Source organism: Oncorhynchus nerka, linkage group LG6 (genome assembly GCF_034236695.1).
Source record: "Oncorhynchus nerka isolate Pitt River linkage group LG6, Oner_Uvic_2.0, whole genome shotgun sequence".
In the NCBI taxonomy this organism is placed as follows: Eukaryota; Metazoa; Chordata; class Actinopteri; order Salmoniformes; family Salmonidae; genus Oncorhynchus; species Oncorhynchus nerka.
The window spans coordinates 47675794-47696792 of NC_088401.1; the positions used below are offsets into that span (position 1 = coordinate 47675794).

Sequence of the window (20999 nt, forward strand, 5' to 3'; positions counted from 1 at the left end):
TTGACCATGTCCCTGTCAATATCAGATTGAGGAAGTCTGGGGGGGGGGGGTTCATTGTTGACTGTTGTCGTGTGGGGTATGGGGCAGTCGGGGTGATTCACCAGGGGGCTGGTTGATGAGAGCAGAGTGGAGAGAGGTGAGTAATGGGGTGGAAGTGTGGTGATGATGTGTCACAGAGACATCCCTCACCCTGTGTTTGGCGCTCAAGGACAGCAATGCTGATTATATTGGCAGTGGGCCAACAAAGGCACAGGGGTGGGGTTTGGAGGAGGGGGGGTAGGGGCACACCAGTCGTTGTGAGGTCGCTGGGGTTGTGACCGATATCTGAACACTCATCTGAAACATCGCTTAGTGTGCAACCTTAATCCGCCAGGGGCATTTCTTGGAATACACAAGAGTGTGATTCAGGTTAGCGTGGACCTACATTCATGATATGGACCCATTGATTCTTAAAGAATATAACTTATGCAGTAAGTGCCTCGTGAGCTTAGTTCAACTGTTGTACCCAATAGGAACCCAAAATATAAGCTTGTTTTACCCTGATGTTTGTAAAAGTAAATGTAAAACTCTTTATAGCCTCAAAACATGGCTAAAGCTATAGTTTCAATATCAAGGATGGTCAGTCCTTGCATCCATAGCTCTGTCTATTCATTTGAGAGTGGTTGCATTTCCCCAGCCCCATTCAGATTCAGATTTTTACCGAAACAGTGGCGTGGAGAACGCTTTTCGATTGTTTCAACTGCTGATTGCCACTTTAAGCATGCATGACTATAACCAGAGTATGTTACCAGTAAAATAATAACCCTTTATTATGTCTCTCTCTCTCTCTCTCTCTCTCTGCACACAAACACACTAGCAGCCTTGTAATTGTGTAGCGGAATCTCGTCAACATCAGGCCAAAAGTCACCTTTAATGCACTAGCAGCTCTGATAATTACCTACCGCATAATAGCTAATGATCACTGATTTGAGACAAACTCACATGAGTCCCTGAATTAAATTGACATTTTTAGGGTTCGCAGAAAGGCTTAGTGATTAAGGCTGGTGGTACTCTGAGTGTCACTAGTGATTGTTCATAGCAGGGGGGCTGTGAGAGGGTCTAGGGTGGTGTTGGTTGGGGGCTAGGGAGCATGGAGACGATCCAGCTCCAGCCGCCTGTTCTGCCTCTGTCAGTGAGCCGGACCTTGACAGTGATAGATTGGACAGACTGCGAAAGAGAGAATGACATCTGCTGTGACCTCACATCCCCCCCTCCCCCAACATCCCTCCCTCTGGATTTATTACACCCCAGGCACACACATGCTCCCTCCGTATCTGTGTGTGTGTGTGTGAGGGAGAGAGAGAGTGCCTAAAATCCCTGTAATGATGTCATGCTTTGCATCATCCTGGACCTTGTCTTTTGTTTATGGAACTAGCCGACATAGTAAAAGTCCCTATGTGAGGTCACTGATCATAGAGCTGTGGCAGTTAGCATAGTGGTTTAGAGTGTTGGGCCAGTAACCGAAAGGGTCCCTTGTTCAAATCCAAGAGCCGTCTAGGTGAAAAATCTGCCGATGTGCCCTTGAGCAAGGCACTTAATCCTATTTGCTCCTGTAAATTGCTCTGGATAAGATTGCCTGCTAAGTGACTAAAATGTCATGTGAAATGTAGAACCAAGTCCTCGTCTGTCTGGTAAACCTGAACACAGGTAAGAAAGTAAAAGCTTCCCAAATGGCCCCTCGTCTAACTAATTGAATCAATAAGCAAATGATAACTGCGAGAAACGTAGGAGCTCAAGGTGCTCCTATGTGTTCCCCACGCTGAGTGGTTAAAGCCATGAAGAATAGAAACCGTCACCAGCAACACACTTTTTAGCATATTACGGCCACCACCCCAATGTTTAAGATGTTACGTGGAATTAAGCCCCCTCTTTAGCAGGGCTCTACGCTAATCTTTTTTTTTTTTACAAGGCGCATGTGTGCGCCTAAGTTGAAAAATGTAGGTGCACACAGAGAGATTTAGGAGCACAATAAAAATATTTGAGATATTAAAGCTAGAATCCTTAATTCTTCTAGGCGAATTGGTGCTATTTAGGCGCAAGTAAAATGGTCTTACTGTAGAGCCCTGTTTGGTGTCTGCCTAGGCTCTTCTCTTCATGATGCAGCTGTCAGAATGGCTACTCGTGAAGGCCAATGACACATTTCAAAGGGCTTCATAATCATTAGGGGAGATGGTAGGAGATTGTAAAATACTGTAAAGGGGCCATCCTGACCATACCACAGCAGGGACTAACGCTAGAGCCTGTTTCTACTCAGAGATCTGCACATTAGTACCCTGTAAAGGTGCTACAGATCTGGTCACCAACGTACCAGCATACAGATGTAGGATCTTAATTCAACCAGTTTCTCACAGCAGGAAAATAATCCTACAGCAAATGGAAATGTGAATTATTGTGTGGATTATAATTAATGGACATTTTTGTAGGGGTTGATACATTTTTTTTTTAATATTGCATATCAAGTCTGAAATGTGGAAAGTACAACTTTAGAAGCCTTTTAAACCTTGAATACGCTACGAAATTTTCTGCAAGAACTGGGTGATCAAATTAAGATCCTACATCTGTATGTCCATCCAGCAGCGAATGTGAATCTGGGCCAGGCAAGTGTAATAGGCCTTAGGGGACAAGGACCACTTTCTTAGCATTTCAATTAGCTCCCTCAGGAGGGCTCCTACTGTAGCTAGTAGCCTAGTCTTGGTGTAGGAGGAGGAAAGGGAGACATAGGATCTGCCTACTGCACCGCATGACTCCACTCTGCCATAGTGTCCTTGATGCCGGGCAGGGACGGACCGGTGTGCTGCGCTGTCAATGTGCCCTTCATGGCTTGTGTTGTGCGTATCAGCAGATTTGGGCAGACAGGCAGGAGGAAAGGTGTGGCCGTCCGTGGGGGTTTAACACCGCGTCGGTCGCTTAGCGCCAATCCCTGTACCTATGGCAGCCAGAGAAGTGGCTGCCCGTCTGTCTGTTCATTTCCTACAGCACACCTCCCTTGATACCGGCAGACACACTGGCAGTGACACAGAAACAGACACAGCACCCTGCTACCAGAGCTGAGGGAGAGGGATAGATGAAGAGACAGAGAGAGAGAGAGGAAGAGGGAGAGCAGGGAGTTGTGAAAAGCACCAAACGTGATGTATTTTACAATGCTGCCGGGCTTGGAGGGAGAGGGAAAGAGGGGCTGCTAAAGGAGTGGAGACATTTTTTTTTGCTTAGAAACCACACGTCTTTCTCTCTCCCTCCTACCTCTTTCTGTGTCCTGCTCTCTCTTGCTCACTCACACATGCCCCTTCCCCTCTTGCCCTCTACCTCTTTCTGTCTCAGGCTATCTCTGACTCACTCGCGCCTGCCCCTTCCCCTCTCCGGTTCTCTCCCTCTCACTCTCTCACGCTTTGAGTTCTCACTGCAGTCACGTGTATGTATGTGTGTGTGTGTGTGTTGTGCGCGTGCGTGGGTCGGCTAAGGATAGCAGCGTCTGCTAGGCTCCTTTTTCTCTGCTGCTGAAATGAAAGCAGCTGAATAGACCAGCTCGGTTAGCGACAGTGAAAAGATGTAAAGTCAGGCGGGGGTGTGACGGACCAACCAGCAAACCAACCACTGTTTCACCACTACAGCTCCTATCCTCCTCTGACAGACAGACACAGCTCATTCGGCTAATGAGAGGAGCGACGGTGGAGAACGTGTGTGAACTATCAGTCAGCGGGCAGACGGGCACTTTCTCCATCTGGCTCAAAGGGAGGGGCAGGGGGCTAAAGAGAAAGGTGTGACTGCACTGAGCGTGCCTGAACTGACTTCAAGTTGAATCTATTCTATCTCTATTCTTTCTCATTACTCAATGTTTATTTGAACTAGGCTCCTATTTAGTGCAACAAGGCTTAACCTATAAAAACAGTCTGGTAGATGGTAGATAAGAAAATGTGTATAATAAGTTACATATTCTCTTCATGTGTCACACAGGTGCTCTTCGGGGGGTTATTACTGTATTTGTCTCCTAGCAATGCTTTTGTTTAGGCATCCCTAGGCTAGGGTTGATTTCACCATGGAATTACTGCCTGAGTGAAAGTCCGTCGGAGGAAGAATGGGTCAAGGTGTAGCCTAGTCTCAACCCCTTATCTGGATGTGTCTGACAGACCTATTTAGTGGCACTACTACCACCGCCCTCCCTCATGACTGGCTGCCAAGCAAGTTCAAGCTTCACAATCAAAGCAAATTTGAACGTTTTTGTGGAAGGCAAGGCGCCCTTTGCGTCGCCCCCTCCCACCCTGATTTCAATAGAAGTCGTTGGCTGTGAAAGGGCGTCCATTCCCTTTTCTTATCATCAACCCAGGTCCATGATAAATGATTAAAGGGAGAAGGTGCCTGATGTTTTCTCTGCTTATACCCACTGTGGTGAATAAGAGGTATTTGTAGTATTCTTCTCTCTGTTTGAAAGGACCAAATCTATCTGTCAAACTTCAGCACTTGTGAAAGGTGATTTTATTGGACTGGCCATGCAGGGAACAACACAGCAAACACGGTCTCTTTCTCTAGTACTAATGGATTTGTGCCAGGGCTCGGTACTCTTTGAGTTTTGTCTCGGTCTGCATGCTCTCTAGATGGATCGAGGTATATACACTGTTCTCAGTTCAGTGAATATGGCCTAATGTGGACAGGCTCATAAGAGAGAGAGGGTGCAGACTACTACCGGGTAGCTTAGCTCTTAGTGTAGCTTTACTGTGTTCACTAGGGAAAGGGGATCCTCTCCAATTAGAAATGAGTCAGGCCAAGGTGAGGCGGTGCACTGTGTGGAATACGACACGACGGCCCCCACCGCCCGTCGTCTCCTCACGAGTTTCAGATGCTCAAATATCTCTGGTGGTGAGAGGGGGGGGTGCTCTGTTTCCACCCATCTGTGCAAGAGTCCGGATATTTAGCACCCCAAAGGTCTGACCTTTTGGAGTGGCAAGGTGCTGAGAGACACCACAGGGATATGATGGGACTGGCACATTGTATTCCCACCACCCCATCCCTCTGAGGTGAAATAGCAGGTACAGAAAGCAAGCAGCAGGTTGACCATCATCACATGAGTTCAGAATGACTTCCATGGGTGCTCCAATCACATTTAGAATTACAGTTGCTCAGTTGTCACTAGTTTCCAGGGAGTAAACTGTTTGTTATTGTTAAATTGTGTTGAAAATACATCTGCAATGTTGTCCTCTAGGAAAATACTATCATATTCCACACATAGTAGTCCGAATGCACTGAAGTATAAAAAGAGAAGGATTTGTCTTGGTCACCTGCCAAGAAGAGAATTCATCACAATTTCTCAGAAAATGCAATTAATTTGGTTGGAACGCATGTGGCTTTGAAATGGCATGTCTAGGAGTACACACATAATCTACACTAAAAGACTATCAGATCAGACCCCTTGCTTCACAAAGCTCATTAGTCTGTTAGCTTTATGACACACGTGCGGTTCACAGGAGCTACTTTTGTTTGGGGGGGGGGCATCCAACTGTGCTCTAATAGGCCTACATACAGCCGGGTTGATTGATGAATGGATTAGTCCATAGACCAATCAGATATGGTCCAATTCCTAAACTCTGGAAAGTAATGCCTGACGACTGGAACAGGGCTCCCATTCACGGCTTAGCTTACCTTGGTGAGGCATTTGTGCGCCGTACATTTCATACAGGAGATGTATCCTGCGGTTTAAAAGGAATGTGTACATGGATTTTAGATGGCTGGAAGGACCTGATTAGCCCTTTCCCTCCATTAAGGGGGTCCCTGATGGGGAATGTGCCATTTCACCCAGAGGAAACTGGTCGTTAGCGGGGTACATCATCGGGGTTACAGCCAGGACAACCCTCCTGCCCACTAACCCCCCCTGCCCCTTAGCCCCCCTGCTCTGCCGGTCCGCAGTCATGACCTTCTGTCCCTTCCTCTGTCTAGGTGCAGTGCTCAGCACGTGTTAAGCTGGTGCAACGTCTTTAACATGACAGCCCGCTCTACCATAGACAGGAGGAAAACTGAAGTGGAAAAGAAATCTTGCCCTGCAGTAATTACCCCTTAAAGACCTTAACTGTTGGCTTAGCCTGGAAGATTCATTAGTGGCCAAAAACAGGTTGCCTGATAACCTCCTCTGAGTTGAGTGCTAGGCTAAATCATAGCCATGCCTAGCTAGCCCAGCAGTGTTTCCACTGCAGCCATCTGGCTGCGGCGCCGCGTCACAGAGAAATAGATGGTACATGAGGCGCCCTTTGAAGATGCTGAAACGGTCCACATGTGCTTTTCCTCCGCAAACAAAACGAGTGATGAGTAGAAATATCTGACAAACCCATAGTAGAATAGTTGATCTATTTACCTAGTCGACTTGTTGTTGTGTGTTCTATGCCAGAGAATTATTCCTCTCGAGGCGCATTCAAGTTACAAGTGCCATAGGGAGGGAATTCCCAGAATCGAATATAGGCTTCAAAGATAGGCTACATTTAGTTAGAAGGCTACTCAAACTTTTACCAGCCGCACCGGTTTACACCTTATATGTCCTGCGTGTGGTCTAATGAACAAAAGCCTGAATGAATATGATAGTTTACTGAGTTATTGAAAACGGCGCACAAGCCCCCCCACCCCCACACACACACATACACTTCTACACAGAGGAAACAATATTAAGCTTAGGCTATAACTGAGTTCAGTTAGTACAGTGTCTTCCTGTCTGCCATTTCCCGAGGCCAACGGCTCTGTGCTTTAAATAATACATACCTGTCAGTATCTCTCTGTTATTTCAGACCTAGTCATAATTTTAAAAAGAAGACAGTTCAACAGCTTTAGGCATAGGAGGGAGGCAATGTTTATAGGCGGATCCGCAGTAGACGAAGCCAGTTGTTGTTAAGGAGCATTGTGAAGGTACTTACTACTGGATATCAGCCCCCTAATGGCTACAGTAGGAAGGACGGCGAGCAGATGGCAGAGCCTTCTGCTTGACCATTAGATAGGATGAGTCACCTCCAACTTCCAAAGCTCACCTGGCCAAGAATCCCTGTGCAGCAGTGTCCTATAGACCTCTTTCTCACCCAACGACGGCTTCTTCCTCAAGGGCTGCATGGTAAAAAATGCTGAATCATAGAAAACACCTCATGTTGATGCAGGTTCGTGCTGAAGACTATAGGCTATGCTAGGCAGGCTGAGGGGGAACTGAGAGAGTAGATTTCAGGGCAGATATCTGAGGTGTTATGATGTCTGCCTTCTTATTGTGTCTCGTTTATGTAGAACCAATTACCATACTGTCAGAGTGTGAAGCTTGTCCTATGGGTCTGTGCAGGGGCAAACTGCCGGTTTGGGAGGTTGGAACCTACTGTCACTGAAATAACCTGCTTGGAGCAGCTGGCAGCAAATCAAAATACAATTTTATTGGTCACATATACATATTTTGCAGGATGTTATCACAGGTGCAGCAAAATGCTTATGTTTCAGTGCAGTTATACCAAACCGTACAAAACAATACACACAAATACAACCCAAAAAATCTAAGAAAGGAATGAAGGAATATCAGAATGAGCCATGTCAGGCCAAGCAGAAGTGTGAATTTTGAGATCCACGGTGACCACTTTAGCACTGCCGGGCATTTTATTATCTACAGTCAGTCTGATTTCCTTTTATTAGGTTGTATTTAATGCCAGAGAGCATTTTTGGTCATGAGGATGTTGGATCAAAATGTGTTTTGCGTCAATCCAACTCTATTTATGCCATGGGGTCAAGTATTTTAGAGCGTCAAACTAATTTCTTAGAGGTTGAAAACTGAGGACCTTATTTACTGTGTTGTCAGTATACAGGGATAGCTGGGTCACCTTACATAATTGTGGATCTGCTACTGTAGGGTCATACTGTTTAGCCCTATTGGTCATACAGGGTCATATAGCCCTAGGTCTTAAACAAAGAAAGGTCTTCGGACATCTCCTGACAAGGTTGGAGGTTTCTACTAGAGGTCGACCGATTATGAGGTTTCAACGCCGATACAGATTATTGGAGGACCATAAAAGCCGATAGCGATTTTATTTATTTGTAATAATGACAATTGCAACAATACTGAATGAACACTTAATATAATACATCAATAAAATCAATTTAGCCTCAAGGTTATAATGAAACATGTTCAATTTGGTTTAAATAATGCAAAAACAAAGTGTTGAAGAAGAAAGTAAAAGTGCAATATGTGCCATGTAAGAAAGCTAACGTTTCAGTTTCTTGCTCAGAACATGAGAACATATGAAAGCTGGTGGTTCCTTTTAACATGAATCTTCAATATTCCCAGGTAAGAAGTTTTCGGTTGTAGTTGTTATAGGAATTATAGGACTATTTTCCTCTATACCATTTGTATTTCATTAACCTTTGACTATTGGATGTTCTTATAGGCACTTTAGTATTGCCAGTGTAACGGTATAGCTTCCGTCCCTCTCCTCGCTCCTCCCTGGGCTTGAACCAGCAACACAATGACAATTAGCGCGCGCTAACTAGCTAGCCATTTCACTTCGGTTACACAAGCCTCATCTCAGGAGTTGATAGGCTTGAAGTCATAAACAGCGCAATGCTTGACGCACAACGAAGAGCTGCTGGCAAAATGCACGAAAGGGCTGTTTGAATGGATGTCTACGCGCCTGCTTCTGCCTACCACCGCTCAGTCAGATACTTGTATGCTCAGTCAGATTATATGCAACGCAGGACACGCTAGATAATATCTAGTAATATCATCAACCATGTGTAGTTAACTAGTGATTATGATTAATTGTTTTTTATAAGATAAGTTTAATGTTAGCTATCAACTTACCTTGGCTTACTGCATTCGCGTAACTCCTTGTGGAGTGCAGCGAGAGAGAGGCAGGTCGTTATTGCGTTGGTCTAGTTAAGGTTGCAGGATTGGATCCCCCGAGCTTGCAAGGTGAAAATATGTCGTTCTGCCCCTGGATAAGGCAGTTAACCCACTGTTCCTAGGCCGTCATTGAAAATAAGAATGTGTTCTTAACTGACTTGTCTAGTTAAATAAAGGTGTAAAACATTTTTTTTTGCCAATTCGGCACCAAAAAATACAGATTTCCGATTTTTATGAAAACCTGAAATCGGCCCTAATTAATCGGCCATTCCGATTAATCGGCCGACCTCTAGTTTCTACAGTGTCTCAGTGTTTTTACAGCCAAATGGTCTGCTCGGAGTTGACCGTCGACCGCCAACGATGTGTGCGAGACTAGAACAGCTGTCTCAGTGCTGTCCTTTCAACCTTTGAATTCCAGCGGCAAAGATCAGCGCGGCTCTTCAGTCAATTCTTGGGTTTCAAAACAAACCCCATTCGTTCTCACAGGGCACCCCAAAATAGAGGGGCAGATATTTTCTACCTCGGTTTCTTGGCCACTATCAAACAGTAGACGGGGAAACCTGAGAAGATTTATGCCGGTGGCCGTGACACTCTGCATGACTTTGGTTTTAGTGCCAAACCTCCCACCCTCTCACCCTTCTTCCCTTCCTCCCCTTGTCTAACTGTTCCCATACCCATAATGCAACTCTTTGGATGACTGCATTTGGGAACCGCTGGTCAAGTGAAGCCATTCATTTTTTCCCCCATTCTGGTGCATCAGTACATTTTCCTGACGGGCAGCCCGAAAGCAAGAGAGCAAGAAAATATTTCCATATTTAAACTGAGAGACATATGCAGCAGGCCAGTGTTGCTATGGGACAGTCCAGAGGAGAAGAATGTTCACTCCCATTAAAAGCGAGACACAGACGACAGGGCCCCTGCTGGGCCCCGTGACTCTCTTTGATCTGTGTGCCATGCGCTCTGCACCATTACATGGTTGTTTTGGTGTTGTGGAACAGACACCTCGCCTCTATGTTTAAGTGGATATGAATTACAATTCACATTCCTATTCCTCCCCATGCTCTTCATGCCCTGATTGCAGATTGCTGCTGCCTGTACATCACTCCTCAACAGCATGAGACATGGCTCACAGAGCACAGCTCAAGGACACAGCGGTCTGGCTGGCTCCATCGCCCTGAAGATGAATTGCCCTCGCAGCTTATTGGGGGAATGGTCACCTGAGAAAGCCTAGTAATATCCCTAACAGTGTCTGCTGCTGCCTTGTCGCGCAGGCGAGACTGGAGAACTCAGCCGAGGAAAACGCATTTTAAAAATTTGATTACAGAACAAGCCGTCTTCACTGATCAGCTATCAGGCAGTCGCTGACTGCTGCATTTGAATTAGACAGAGCTGGACCCCAGCCAGATTTCCCCCTGCGTCGTGATATGTCTGCTCCGCAGTCACCGATAGGTGAGGTGACCAGGGCCAAGCTCGTTTCCTGTCTTTTTCCTTCCCTCCCTCTCTCTTCCTCCCGCCCTCTCAGGCTGGCCTCTCTCTCCCCTCTGTTTTTATGCTGCATTATGTTAATCCAGTTAGTGGAAGGCATTTGCTACCTGCCCAACTGGCCGTCACTGATGAAGCGCCCTAATAAAACTAGTATGCTCCTGATTTGTCACACACCATACTCCGTCATCATAATTGAATGGCTGCTTTGCCCATAAATCAGGGTTAGAGTAGAGATGTGTATGATGAAGGATGTAGCGACCAGGTCATTAAGATTCCCTACTGTGATAGCTAGCCTGGCGGCATGATATCTGCCTGGTTTGGCTGAGCCCAGTGCTGGCTTGGTCCAACATAAACCATCCTCCATCACCTCTTCAGGTAATAATAACACCTTTAGGTAACTGCGTTGTGCTGTGTTAGGTTGTGTTAAGAACATAACATGTGACACGGAATAGCATGCCAGCAAACTTACACAAAGGTGTTGAAATTTGAGAAGCGTGCATCTCATTCTTCCACTGCAATGGGATATGGCCTCGGAAGTTCAGAAGTGCTGACTACCCCTCTATATCTCTTGCGGATCCTTCATCTCTTCCAACGTTTGGTAGCCAGCTCTATCTCTCTCCCCATACCATCTCTCCCCCCCCACCCAGTCTTCTCCCACTCAGGCAGTCAGTTAATGGCAGGCATGCATTACCTTTTGGGTAATTGAAGTCTGGGTTGTCGTTTTAGCGTCATATCACCTAACAAACATTCAGCTGATTAGCAGCAGGGATTCAGAAATGAGCACGTGTCTGTGGTAAGCAAAGCAATAGACTAGCTAGCTGTTTGTGTTTCTATCTGGGAATTCAAATATGAGTGCATTTTGGGTGATCATTAGCTCTCATTGCTAATGCTGCCATGCCCATTTGTCTCAGCCAGCCTGTCTCTGTCTACTCCCCTGGTCGCTCCAGTCTCCATCTCATTACCCTGTTGGATGGGCTGGCTGCTCCCAGGCTGGCGCTGCAGACAGCCCCGACAGCACTTGACAAAGCTCCGCTCTCATAGGATGCGAATGGAGTCCTCCAGTAGAAAAGAAGCCATCAAAAATGTGTTTCAAGACAGGATGGCACACTTTCCCTTCTCTCATCCCTCTCGCGGTATTTCTTTTAAACGCCGTCAGTCTTATTTTGACCACGTCTGAGCGCTGTTTCAAGGATTAACATGCAGTTGATAGTGGAAGAAGATTTTGACTTGCCTGACTACCCAGCTCCAGCCAAACGCTACACCACGCCCACAGCAGTTTCTTCTCCGCGATGAGTCTGGATCTGAGTACCTTCTTGATCCTTCACCGAATGTGAACACGTTCGGGGCCGTCTGATTGGTCCAGAAACCAATGGGTTTGGCCAGAGCCAGAACACACATGGTAAAGCGGTGGTTTGAAAATGTGTTATTGGCTTTGATACTCTGATTGGTTAGAGACGATCCAACCGCCGATTACTTTATTTTGTACAACGTGCCTTGTGCCCCTCGTCACCACAAACAAATTCAATGACTGCAGTGTCAGAGTAAAGTATTTAGCAAACAATGTCCAGATTTTGGCATCTTTGAAAGAAGGTAAATGTACGATTTCACAGCCTATATGACATACAGTACACAACACTGTGGAATCTGTCTTTTGCCATCTTATGTTTAGATACTCATGATGGCATCACTTAATTAGCCTTTTAATAATTGATGATCAGATTTGAATAACATGTTCTCCCAGTGTTACTGAATCATGTTACCTCCCCAGGAGGACCTCCGGCTCCAAGTTGCACTTCACCAAGTCGGTCATTGCAGTTATTCTCCCCGTATCCTCACATACTGCTTATTAAAATAGGAGGGTGAGTGTCTGCAGCAACGGTATCTCTTTCTGCAGTGGTCGGCCTTTGTGCCTCAACAGGCAGTGTAATTAATCAGGGCGCATCACCGTCGCCAGAGAGGAGAGGAGTAGAGAGGCGGGGGGGGGGTGGGTTTAGGGTCAATTCCCGGGGGATTGGTGGTGGAGTTCTGCGGTTCTGAAGGAGTGTAAGCTGGTCCAGTATAGTAGTCAGTGTAGGATCAGAGTCAGAACAGGTGAGTGTAGGAACGTTTCTCAGAATGAGCTGTCTCTAAAACCAAAGCGAGGAAAGGTGCCAGTTATGACGTAAGAAGGGAAGTTGTCAGTCATCTGATTCGACGCAAAATGGAGATTTAGCCTAGGCTATGATAGTTGCATAGTCTGTACCTGATGTAAATGACAAGGGCTTGACATACAGACTGTGCAACTACACTATGTAAATATAAACACAAACCTGTCCAGTCGTCACATACAAACCGCAATTTTCAGACGGACTAAGAGACTTGTTAACCCTTGTGATCTCTTGCCCTGCCCTTACTGATAAGGTCCTTCACCATTCTCTCCAATCTCGTTAAGGATTTACAAACTGGGCCTTAAGGGCCCTAGATTACCAAGTGATCGGTTAAAAAAGTAATGTGACCGAAATAATTGCTGTCACGCCTCGGACGACACGTGACAGGAAAGTCTCAGCAACCAGAGGTTTGTGTCGTAGAGAGAGGAGGAGTGGTGAAAGTGTCAATCTGTTACTACAGTGGAGCTTGGTTTCATTAAGCCTATACTACACCTGTACACCATCCTATTCTGTCTGGCGTGGTTGGTTCCTATCGCACACACAATGTGATTGACACATTACCTATAGTAACAAAGTAGTGTTTTTATTGAGTGGTGGTTGGTTTAAGCAGCAGGCGCTAATTGATAATGACGTTATTGAAAAGAACATCAGATACACGGATTTACAGGTGATGAATCACAAGTATTGCAACTAGCCTGTAGTACTGTTGCCGGAAACAACTTGATCTGCAAGCACCAGATATTTGACTCTGTTAGGAAGAGTTACTATAGTAACTGCATTCTTGTTCCTCTTCAACCCCAGTCTTAAACTGGTAACCTATTGTCCATTCCTTTCTAATGCAAAGATCTCCCCCAGAATGAACTGGTAGACTATCAAAGCCCTTATTCTAAGCACTGAATCCGCTTTCCATTCAGATCCCATTACTGTCCTACCTAGTGGAGAGAGATTGTGTGCCTGAGAGCCCAGTGCTCTTCTCCCTCCATCCCTCCTCCAGCTCAGCATCGCCCACCTCTTCCCCCGCACCGTGGACGTCCTTGACGCGCACTTGATACGCGCCTCATCCAGGACCACTCAGACTTAGTTTGACTACTAATCTGACAACAGTTAAATGGGATTCAAAAGGGGTGTGGCCACTGCACTGTTTGGTGACTGCTGAGGGCACCCAAGGAACACAAGGGTCCCATAATAACTTCTCTAGGTCAGAGCACAGCTAATATTGGGTCATCTGTCAGAATCGGCCTTCGATCGTCATCAGCCCTTCTTCACACCAGCCGGTGGCTGATTTAGTCCAGATTTAGTGTCGTCGTGCGCGTGTGTTCCTGTCTGGATAGAGAACAGATTACAGTATGTTACTGTCAGAGTGTGACTGTCAGTGAGGGGTTGGATAGAGGTTAGGTGAGTGTAAAGGATCTATTCTACAAGAGTAAGCAGTGGCCAGGGGAAGGGCCCCCAATCCAAACACTGCAATTGTTCTAATTCACGTTAAATCTCGACAATCCCTAGAAAATAAACAGGGGTTAAGAAGGTTTCCAAGACAATAACCCCCAGTTCTGCATCGCGAACAAACACAACAAAACAAAACACAAAACAATAGACAGTTTGGAGTGGCACAATGGATATATTAGCCAACTGTACTGCCAACTCTATTGTTTAGCATGATGGACTCCTGGATGCTTCTCCTTGGGTCCTCAAATAGGAGCTCAATAAGATGCATATCTAATTACAACAATCGTCTTTTTGCATCATGGGAGATAAAAGGTGCACTGAAAGTGAGCCAATGTCTGATGGGACTGAGAGGGGCACTCAGGCACTCCATTTTTAAGCCATAAGGACACTGTACCCAGGCTAAACAAAGTAATAAACTGCTTACTGGACCTGTAAGGAAGACTTGCGTATCAATCCCACTGAATGATGGCCATGACAGGAACAATCAGTAATTGAGTGTATAGTACATGGCTCTCCCAGATCCCACTTTAACTGACCTACTTCTTCTACTAACCGACTGTTTGCAGTTAATAAAAATGGTTAGAGGAGACATCCTTCTTTCAGAGAGGCTTCTCATGAGGAACAAATCTAATAGCCCCCACTCACAAGTCACAATTCAAGCAGGACAAGTGCTTGCCAATCTGGAATTTCATTCATCAAAAGCCTCTCTCTCTCTCGTCAATATTCAGTTAGTCCATCTGTTTCTAGAGATGGGTCATATTAGTCACGTTAGGCTAGCTGTCATGTAGTCGAGGGTCAGGGGAAACTAACAGGATGCACATTGACCTTTGACCTCACAGCTAGACTTTACAAGTCATCACTACTCCTCATAGGGAAAGACTACAGAGACTCCTAGAGGAGTATTATAGACATGGCGGCTATTTGTTTGTTGTGGATTTGTTAAATGAGACGATTGAAGATGACGTTGGATTGAACCCATCTTGTCCATTCATTTGCATTTACAGTTACAGCTTGAGTGTCGTGTGCGTATGTATGCGTGTCTGTCTGGCTTCCTAACTGTCTAGCCGTCTCTGTGTCTGTTTCCTGGAGAGGCTGAATAGAGCAGAGCCCATCTGCATTTGGCATGGCCAGAATCTAAAGCCTGGCTGGCCCGTCACAAGCAGCTTGTGTAAGAGCCAGTCATAAGACTGAGGATAACAGCTATATATAACATACCTTAGATAGCAAGGGGCTCAAAGGGAACAGGGCACCTAGATAAGAGCCTATTAGCTAGCAAGTGCTGGAGATGAATGAGCAACCTGTTTGCTTATTAAATCACAGGACTTGGTAGGTATTGCTGAATCTCAAGGGGTGGTCCTTTCTTCCTCCCAAAGGCTGGGTAGTCAGGAGTTTAGGACAGGAGCTCGCTCTCCCTCTCTTTCTCTCTGATGTGGAGTTGAGCCCTTTTGATGGGCATAGTAAGGTACCTCAAAGCTAAAGGGTTTACTATTTCTCTTTTGAAGACCTGAAAGTGAAGGAGTTGTCTGTCAGTTCAGTTGGTTAAAAGATGTCATTGCACTGTAGTTGTCTATTCATTCACAATCCAGACACCACAGTGGTCTTAGTAACAGTAGCTGTAACAGTAGTCAATGCTCCCTGTCTTCACTAGCCTACAGGTTGTCCTTGTATGGTTGTGCTTTGGGAGAGAGCGAGAGAGCAGCAATGACCCGCACTGTGCGACTCGTTCCACTGACTTTGTAGCACATGACTGCACTTGTGACTGTGTGCGTTTTATGTAACACACCGCATGCTATAGAGAGCCTTCATACGCCGTCTGTAATTAGTTTTACGGGGAGTCGATATAGATGTCATTGCCGTTTTTGAATGAACGAAGAGGAAAGTGTCGCCTAAGCGAACACAAATGGAAATTCAACAAAGCATTGATTCTATAATTTTTCCCCCACCCCTCCCTTCCTATTTTGAAATCAGCATATCAAGGCTGTTGGTTGTAAGCAGACAGGGACATCTAAAAGAGTGCATAGTTGACATTCCATACTGCCCCCCCCCTCCCCATATTTGAGAGGTGGTGGTATACATGTCCCCCATAGCAGCTGCGAGAGAACAAGGTATGAGGTGGAAGACAGAAAAAGTAAGAACGCAGAGATAAGAACAGAAGAGCTGAAAGGAGGGTGCTGTTGTTCTTGATAGTATCTTATGGCTGGATTAACAACGATGCGGCAGCCTACCTACAGTAGCATAATTATCTCTGTATGTAGTTCCACACAACACAGGGCCTGCTATGCCCCTCGGCCATGTCGTTATTCTAAATAAGAATTGGTTCTCAATGGACTTATTTGCTTAGATAAAGGTGAAATAAATTAACAGGGCTGAGCTAACACTGTTTTCATGTCTTAATTGGAAGTGGCTAATGCCACTTTAGAACACTGAAGTGTCTAGCTTATTTTGTCGGGTGACACATTTGTCCTTTTAGAGGCACTCTAAAATATCTACTCTGCGTTTGATACGTTGATTATTATTAAAAACCTTGTTTTGACTCCGCATCAATCCGCACCACGGCACATAGACTGCGTTTTGATTCCTGCACTGGGGCACATTTAGCAGGACACAACGTTTTGGGAACGTTCAGATAGAAATATGCTAAGTAGAAAAAACACCCCTTCCTGACGTGTAGAATAAGGAATCACGCCGGCTCTATTTGTGGCATTTCTATCTGCAACGGTTGGCTACTGAACATGGCCTTGGTGTTCAGTTCAGTTGATTGGCCACCAGTGTGGATTGGTGGGTGGAGTGTCAGAGGAGAAGACCCTTGAGTTGAATGGAGTGGCTTCTAATGCTCACTCCCATTATCCCCACAGTCAGTGTGTGAGCAGCATGTGATATGACTAAATGATTCCGGAGGCCAGATCCACTTCAAATAAGGCAATGGTGTGGTTCTGGTATGTGATTCAATCTGCCACTCTTATGTCCTCTGCTACATAGAGCATGGCTGCTGTGACTGCTCCTGATAATGGGTCATTATGCATGTCCATGGCACATCCCTCAAGTAACTGCAAATGCGTTAGCTGTGTGTGTGTGTGTGTGTGTGTGTGTGTGTGTGTGTGTGTGCGTGCCTGACCGTTCTGCCTGTGACCTTAAACCTTCAGAGCCCAAGGATGTTTTTATTGATTGATATCCAGGCAGTCTGCAAAGGAGACTGGAGAGAAGGGAGGGGAAAAACAGGTAAAAAAGACAACGCCTGCCTGGAAATAAAAAACGGTCGGACTTTGTTGAAATTGATTAGCCTGGCCTCTTATTTTCCTTAGAGGGGGAGAGAAGGAGGATGGAGGTGGAGGGGTAAACTTAGCTAGGGGGAGGGAATGAGTCAACTTCTGAGATATCACACCAGCCAGGTTGCCACCACAGCTCTCTCTGTCTCTGTCTCTGTCTCTCTCTGTCTCTCTCTCTCTCTCTCTCTCTCTCTGTCTCTCTCTCAAAACATCTTAATTCAGTTTGCTTGAGTAACCAGTCATTTGTTCATTACACTACAACTGTGTCGCTCTACATCTGAAATTTATGAACTCATAAATGGTATCAATTTATTATGCCCTAATCTTTGATCCAACAAACAGTTGCTAAAATGTCACCGAGTGTTGGTGTTATATCAAAGAGAACACACATCCTTCCTGTGATAAGGTTTGGGTACATCTCACTAACTACACAAGGAGGCACTGATAGTTTGTGGCACATCTATGTCCTGAAAATGTAATATGTGTTAGAAAGGACAAAATGACACTTGTTCTACTTGTGTCTATGCGACTGCCCATCTCATTGTCCCCAGAAAGTGTCTTTGGAAGTGATGGCTGATGATTGGTTGAAACCGGGCTGACCCCAAAGCCAGTTTAATGAAATGAGTGGAATTGGATTGGATTGGTTAGCGGAGACTGTTGCGACGTGAAACAGAGCTGGAGTATTTAGTGTTAGTCACTCATCAAAGATGCATAGCTAGGGCTCTGTGGCACAGAATATTCAGGTTGTGGTTAGGCTACGCTAGGGACCTCCTGCAAACTGCATTGTCAAAGGCAGGCACACCCTGTATACAAGTGTCCCCTCTTCTGGCATTCCAAAGACAACAGGTGGAGAAGGCTATCAGCTACACACATACACATACACACACACACACACACACACACACATACACACATACATACATACATACATACATACATACATACATACATACATACATACATACATACATACATACATACATACATACACACACACACAGACAGTACAAGTCTCCTCCATGTCCTCTCCAGCTCCACTCTCCACAGGCAGAGCCTATTTCCTGTTCTGTCCCCCTCTCCTTGAAATGTGGTTTCCATCTCTCCCCTGAGGTGACTAGGATCACTTGCCTTCACACTGGCTTATACCCCAAAATACATTTACTATCCGTGGACCGCCAAGTTAACTGTGTTATATAATATCACACTTTCACTAGGGCTCATTAGAAGACGGTGGTCTCAGTCTTTCACTAGGGCTCATTAGGAGACGGTGGTCTCAGTCTTTCACTAGGGCTCATTAGGAGACGGTGGTCTCAGTCTTTCACTAGGGCTCATTAGGAGACGGTGGTCTGTCTTTCACTGGGGCTCATTAGGAGACGGTGGTCTCAGTCTTTCACTAGGGCTCATTAGGAGATGGTGGTCTCAGTCTTTCACTGGGGCTCATTAGGAGACGGTGGTCTGTCTTTCACTGGGGCTCATTAGGAGGCGGTGGTCTCAGTCTTTCACTAGGGCTCATTAGGAGACGGTGGTCTCAGTCTTTCACTAGGGCTCATTAGGAGGCGGTGGTCTCAGTCTTTCACTAGGGCTCATTAGGAGGCGGTGGTCTCAGTCTTTCACTGGGGCTCATTAGGAGACGGTGGTCTCAGTCTTTCACTGGGGCTCATTAGGAGACGGTGGTCTCAGTCTTTCACTAGGGCTCATTAGGAGGCGGTGGTCTCAATCTTTCACTAGGGCTCATTAGGAGGCGGTGGTCTCAGTCTTTCACTGGGGCTCATTAGGAGGCGGTGGTCTCAGTCTTTCACTAGGGCTCATTAGGAGGCGGTATTCTCAGTCTTTCACTAGGGCTCATTAGGAGGCGGTGGTCTCAGTCTTGTGACTTTGTGTGGCACATGTTTCATCACTATGTCCATCAGCTATAATGAGCGTGTGCAGAGAGATTAGGGGGGACTGTCTCTTTCAGAGGGCTCTGTGTCATTGACAACTACACTGTACTGTACTGTAGTAGTTTACTCACTGTGTCATTAACATGAGCGTACTAATGCTGATGATTTTTCACATGAACTTTCCAAACTATTTGATATTTTATAAGATATCTTCAATGTACTGTGTTTCTTAATGAGTCACCCTTTGATATAACAAGAATCTAAAGTGACCTTTCCTCCCTCTTCTTCTTCCACTCCCTCCTTCCCTCTCTCTCTACAGTATGGGGAGGAGGAGGTCTGCTCGGACCGCCTGGACGCCGACTTCCCTGACATTGACCTCTCTCAGCTGGACGCCAGCGACTTTGACTCAGTCAACTGCCTCAGCGAGCTCCACTGGTGCAACGACCAATCAGACATCTCCGCTGCCTCCATTCAGTACAGCACAGGAGACCCTGAGTTTTTTGAGGTTAGACACCCCCCCTCTCAGGATTCCACTAGCCTGGTCCCAGATCTGTTTGTGCTGTCTTGGAAACTGATCTGGCTACCAGGCTACGTTTCCACCAGGACCAACCCCTCCCACACCTATGTAATGGAACTCCAACATAGGGACTAGGACTAGAATAGCCCTGAGATATGGCTGTAGACTCCTATGGCGTAGGACTAGACTACACAGTGGACTACATTAGTGGTAAACTGAAGAGGCTCCAGTCTGAGTCTATGATAAGGTTGTAGACTCCCATCTTAGAATTCCCCTCTGTGATCGTTATCAATCTGTCTAATGCACAGACCTCGTATAATGTGTTCATAAGCATCATCCACTAACACAACACTGTTGTTCCTGGGTCTATTTTTACCTTACCATCCACGTGATCATAATTCCTTGTTCAGATTGATTTTGGAGACATAGGAGTTGGATTGGGATGATTCCCCCCGGTCCTTGTTTTGGATGCCTGTGTGGAATCCCATTGATCTCCCAGCTTAGTTCATTTAACCTTCAGATGGGAGGGTGGGGGGTGTAAAATGAAACCTCGCTCACTTCCCGTAGGCTGTCTCCGCTCCGCTATCATCCCACCACCAGACTCGATGCTTCTTAGCAAGATGGCTGCTGTTGAAACGAACAACAGTGTGTGGATGGTTGGCGCCCCTCAGACTACAGGGAAAGAGTGGAATTTTATAAGCAAAATACTCTGTGTTGTAAGGAACTATGTGAGTGGTATCCTCACTTACACCCCCACCTCCTCCTGCCCCCTAGAAGAGGGGAATGAACTGTGTTGTAAGTGGGTAGTGCGTTCACTGATGCCCTCTCGCTCTCCTGCCCCCTCCAGATAGAAGATAAGAATGAACTGTGTTGTAAGTGGGTGGTGCGTTCACTGATGCCATCTCGCTCTCCTGCCCCCTCCAGATAGAAGATAAGAATGAATTGTGTTGTAAGTGGGTGGTGCGTTCACTGATGCCCTCTAGCTCTCCTGCCCCCTCCAGATAGAAGATAAGAATGAACTGTGTTGTAAGTGGGTGGTGCGTTCACTGATGCCCTCTCTCTCTCCTGCCCCCTCCAGATAGATGAGAATGCGGCGCTGCTGGCTGCTCTCACAGACAGCCTGGACGGCATGGTGGAGGACGAGGTGGGGGGGCTGTCTGTGTTTCCCTCGCTGGGGGAGGGGTCTGAGGAGGACCTTCCCTTCCCTTCAGGCTCCCTGAGTGACGGCTCCCTGAGCTCAGAGACAGAAGACCCGTCTCTAGTAAGAACCCTTCCTCACTGTTTAAGGTGGATTTGGATGGGCCTCTGCTCTGACTACCCCACAGCATGGGTATGATAGGCAACAAAGGTCTGAATTTTTCTCATTTTGGGCTTTTCCAT

The 20999-nt window shown here is 46.2% G+C and overlaps 1 protein-coding gene across 1 annotated transcript in view; it reads left to right on the forward strand.

Moving 5' to 3' along the window:
- The window catches only part of LOC115130502 (peroxisome proliferator-activated receptor gamma coactivator 1-alpha), a 61147-nt gene that overhangs the window by 20896 nt on the left and 19252 nt on the right, over positions 1–20999 (forward strand). Inside the window, exons 2-3 of the mRNA XM_029661705.2 lie at positions 19422–19607; positions 20698–20880. Coding sequence (XP_029517565.2) covers positions 19422–19607; positions 20698–20880 — 369 coding nt within the window. The remainder of the gene's footprint in view (positions 1–19421; positions 19608–20697; positions 20881–20999) is intronic.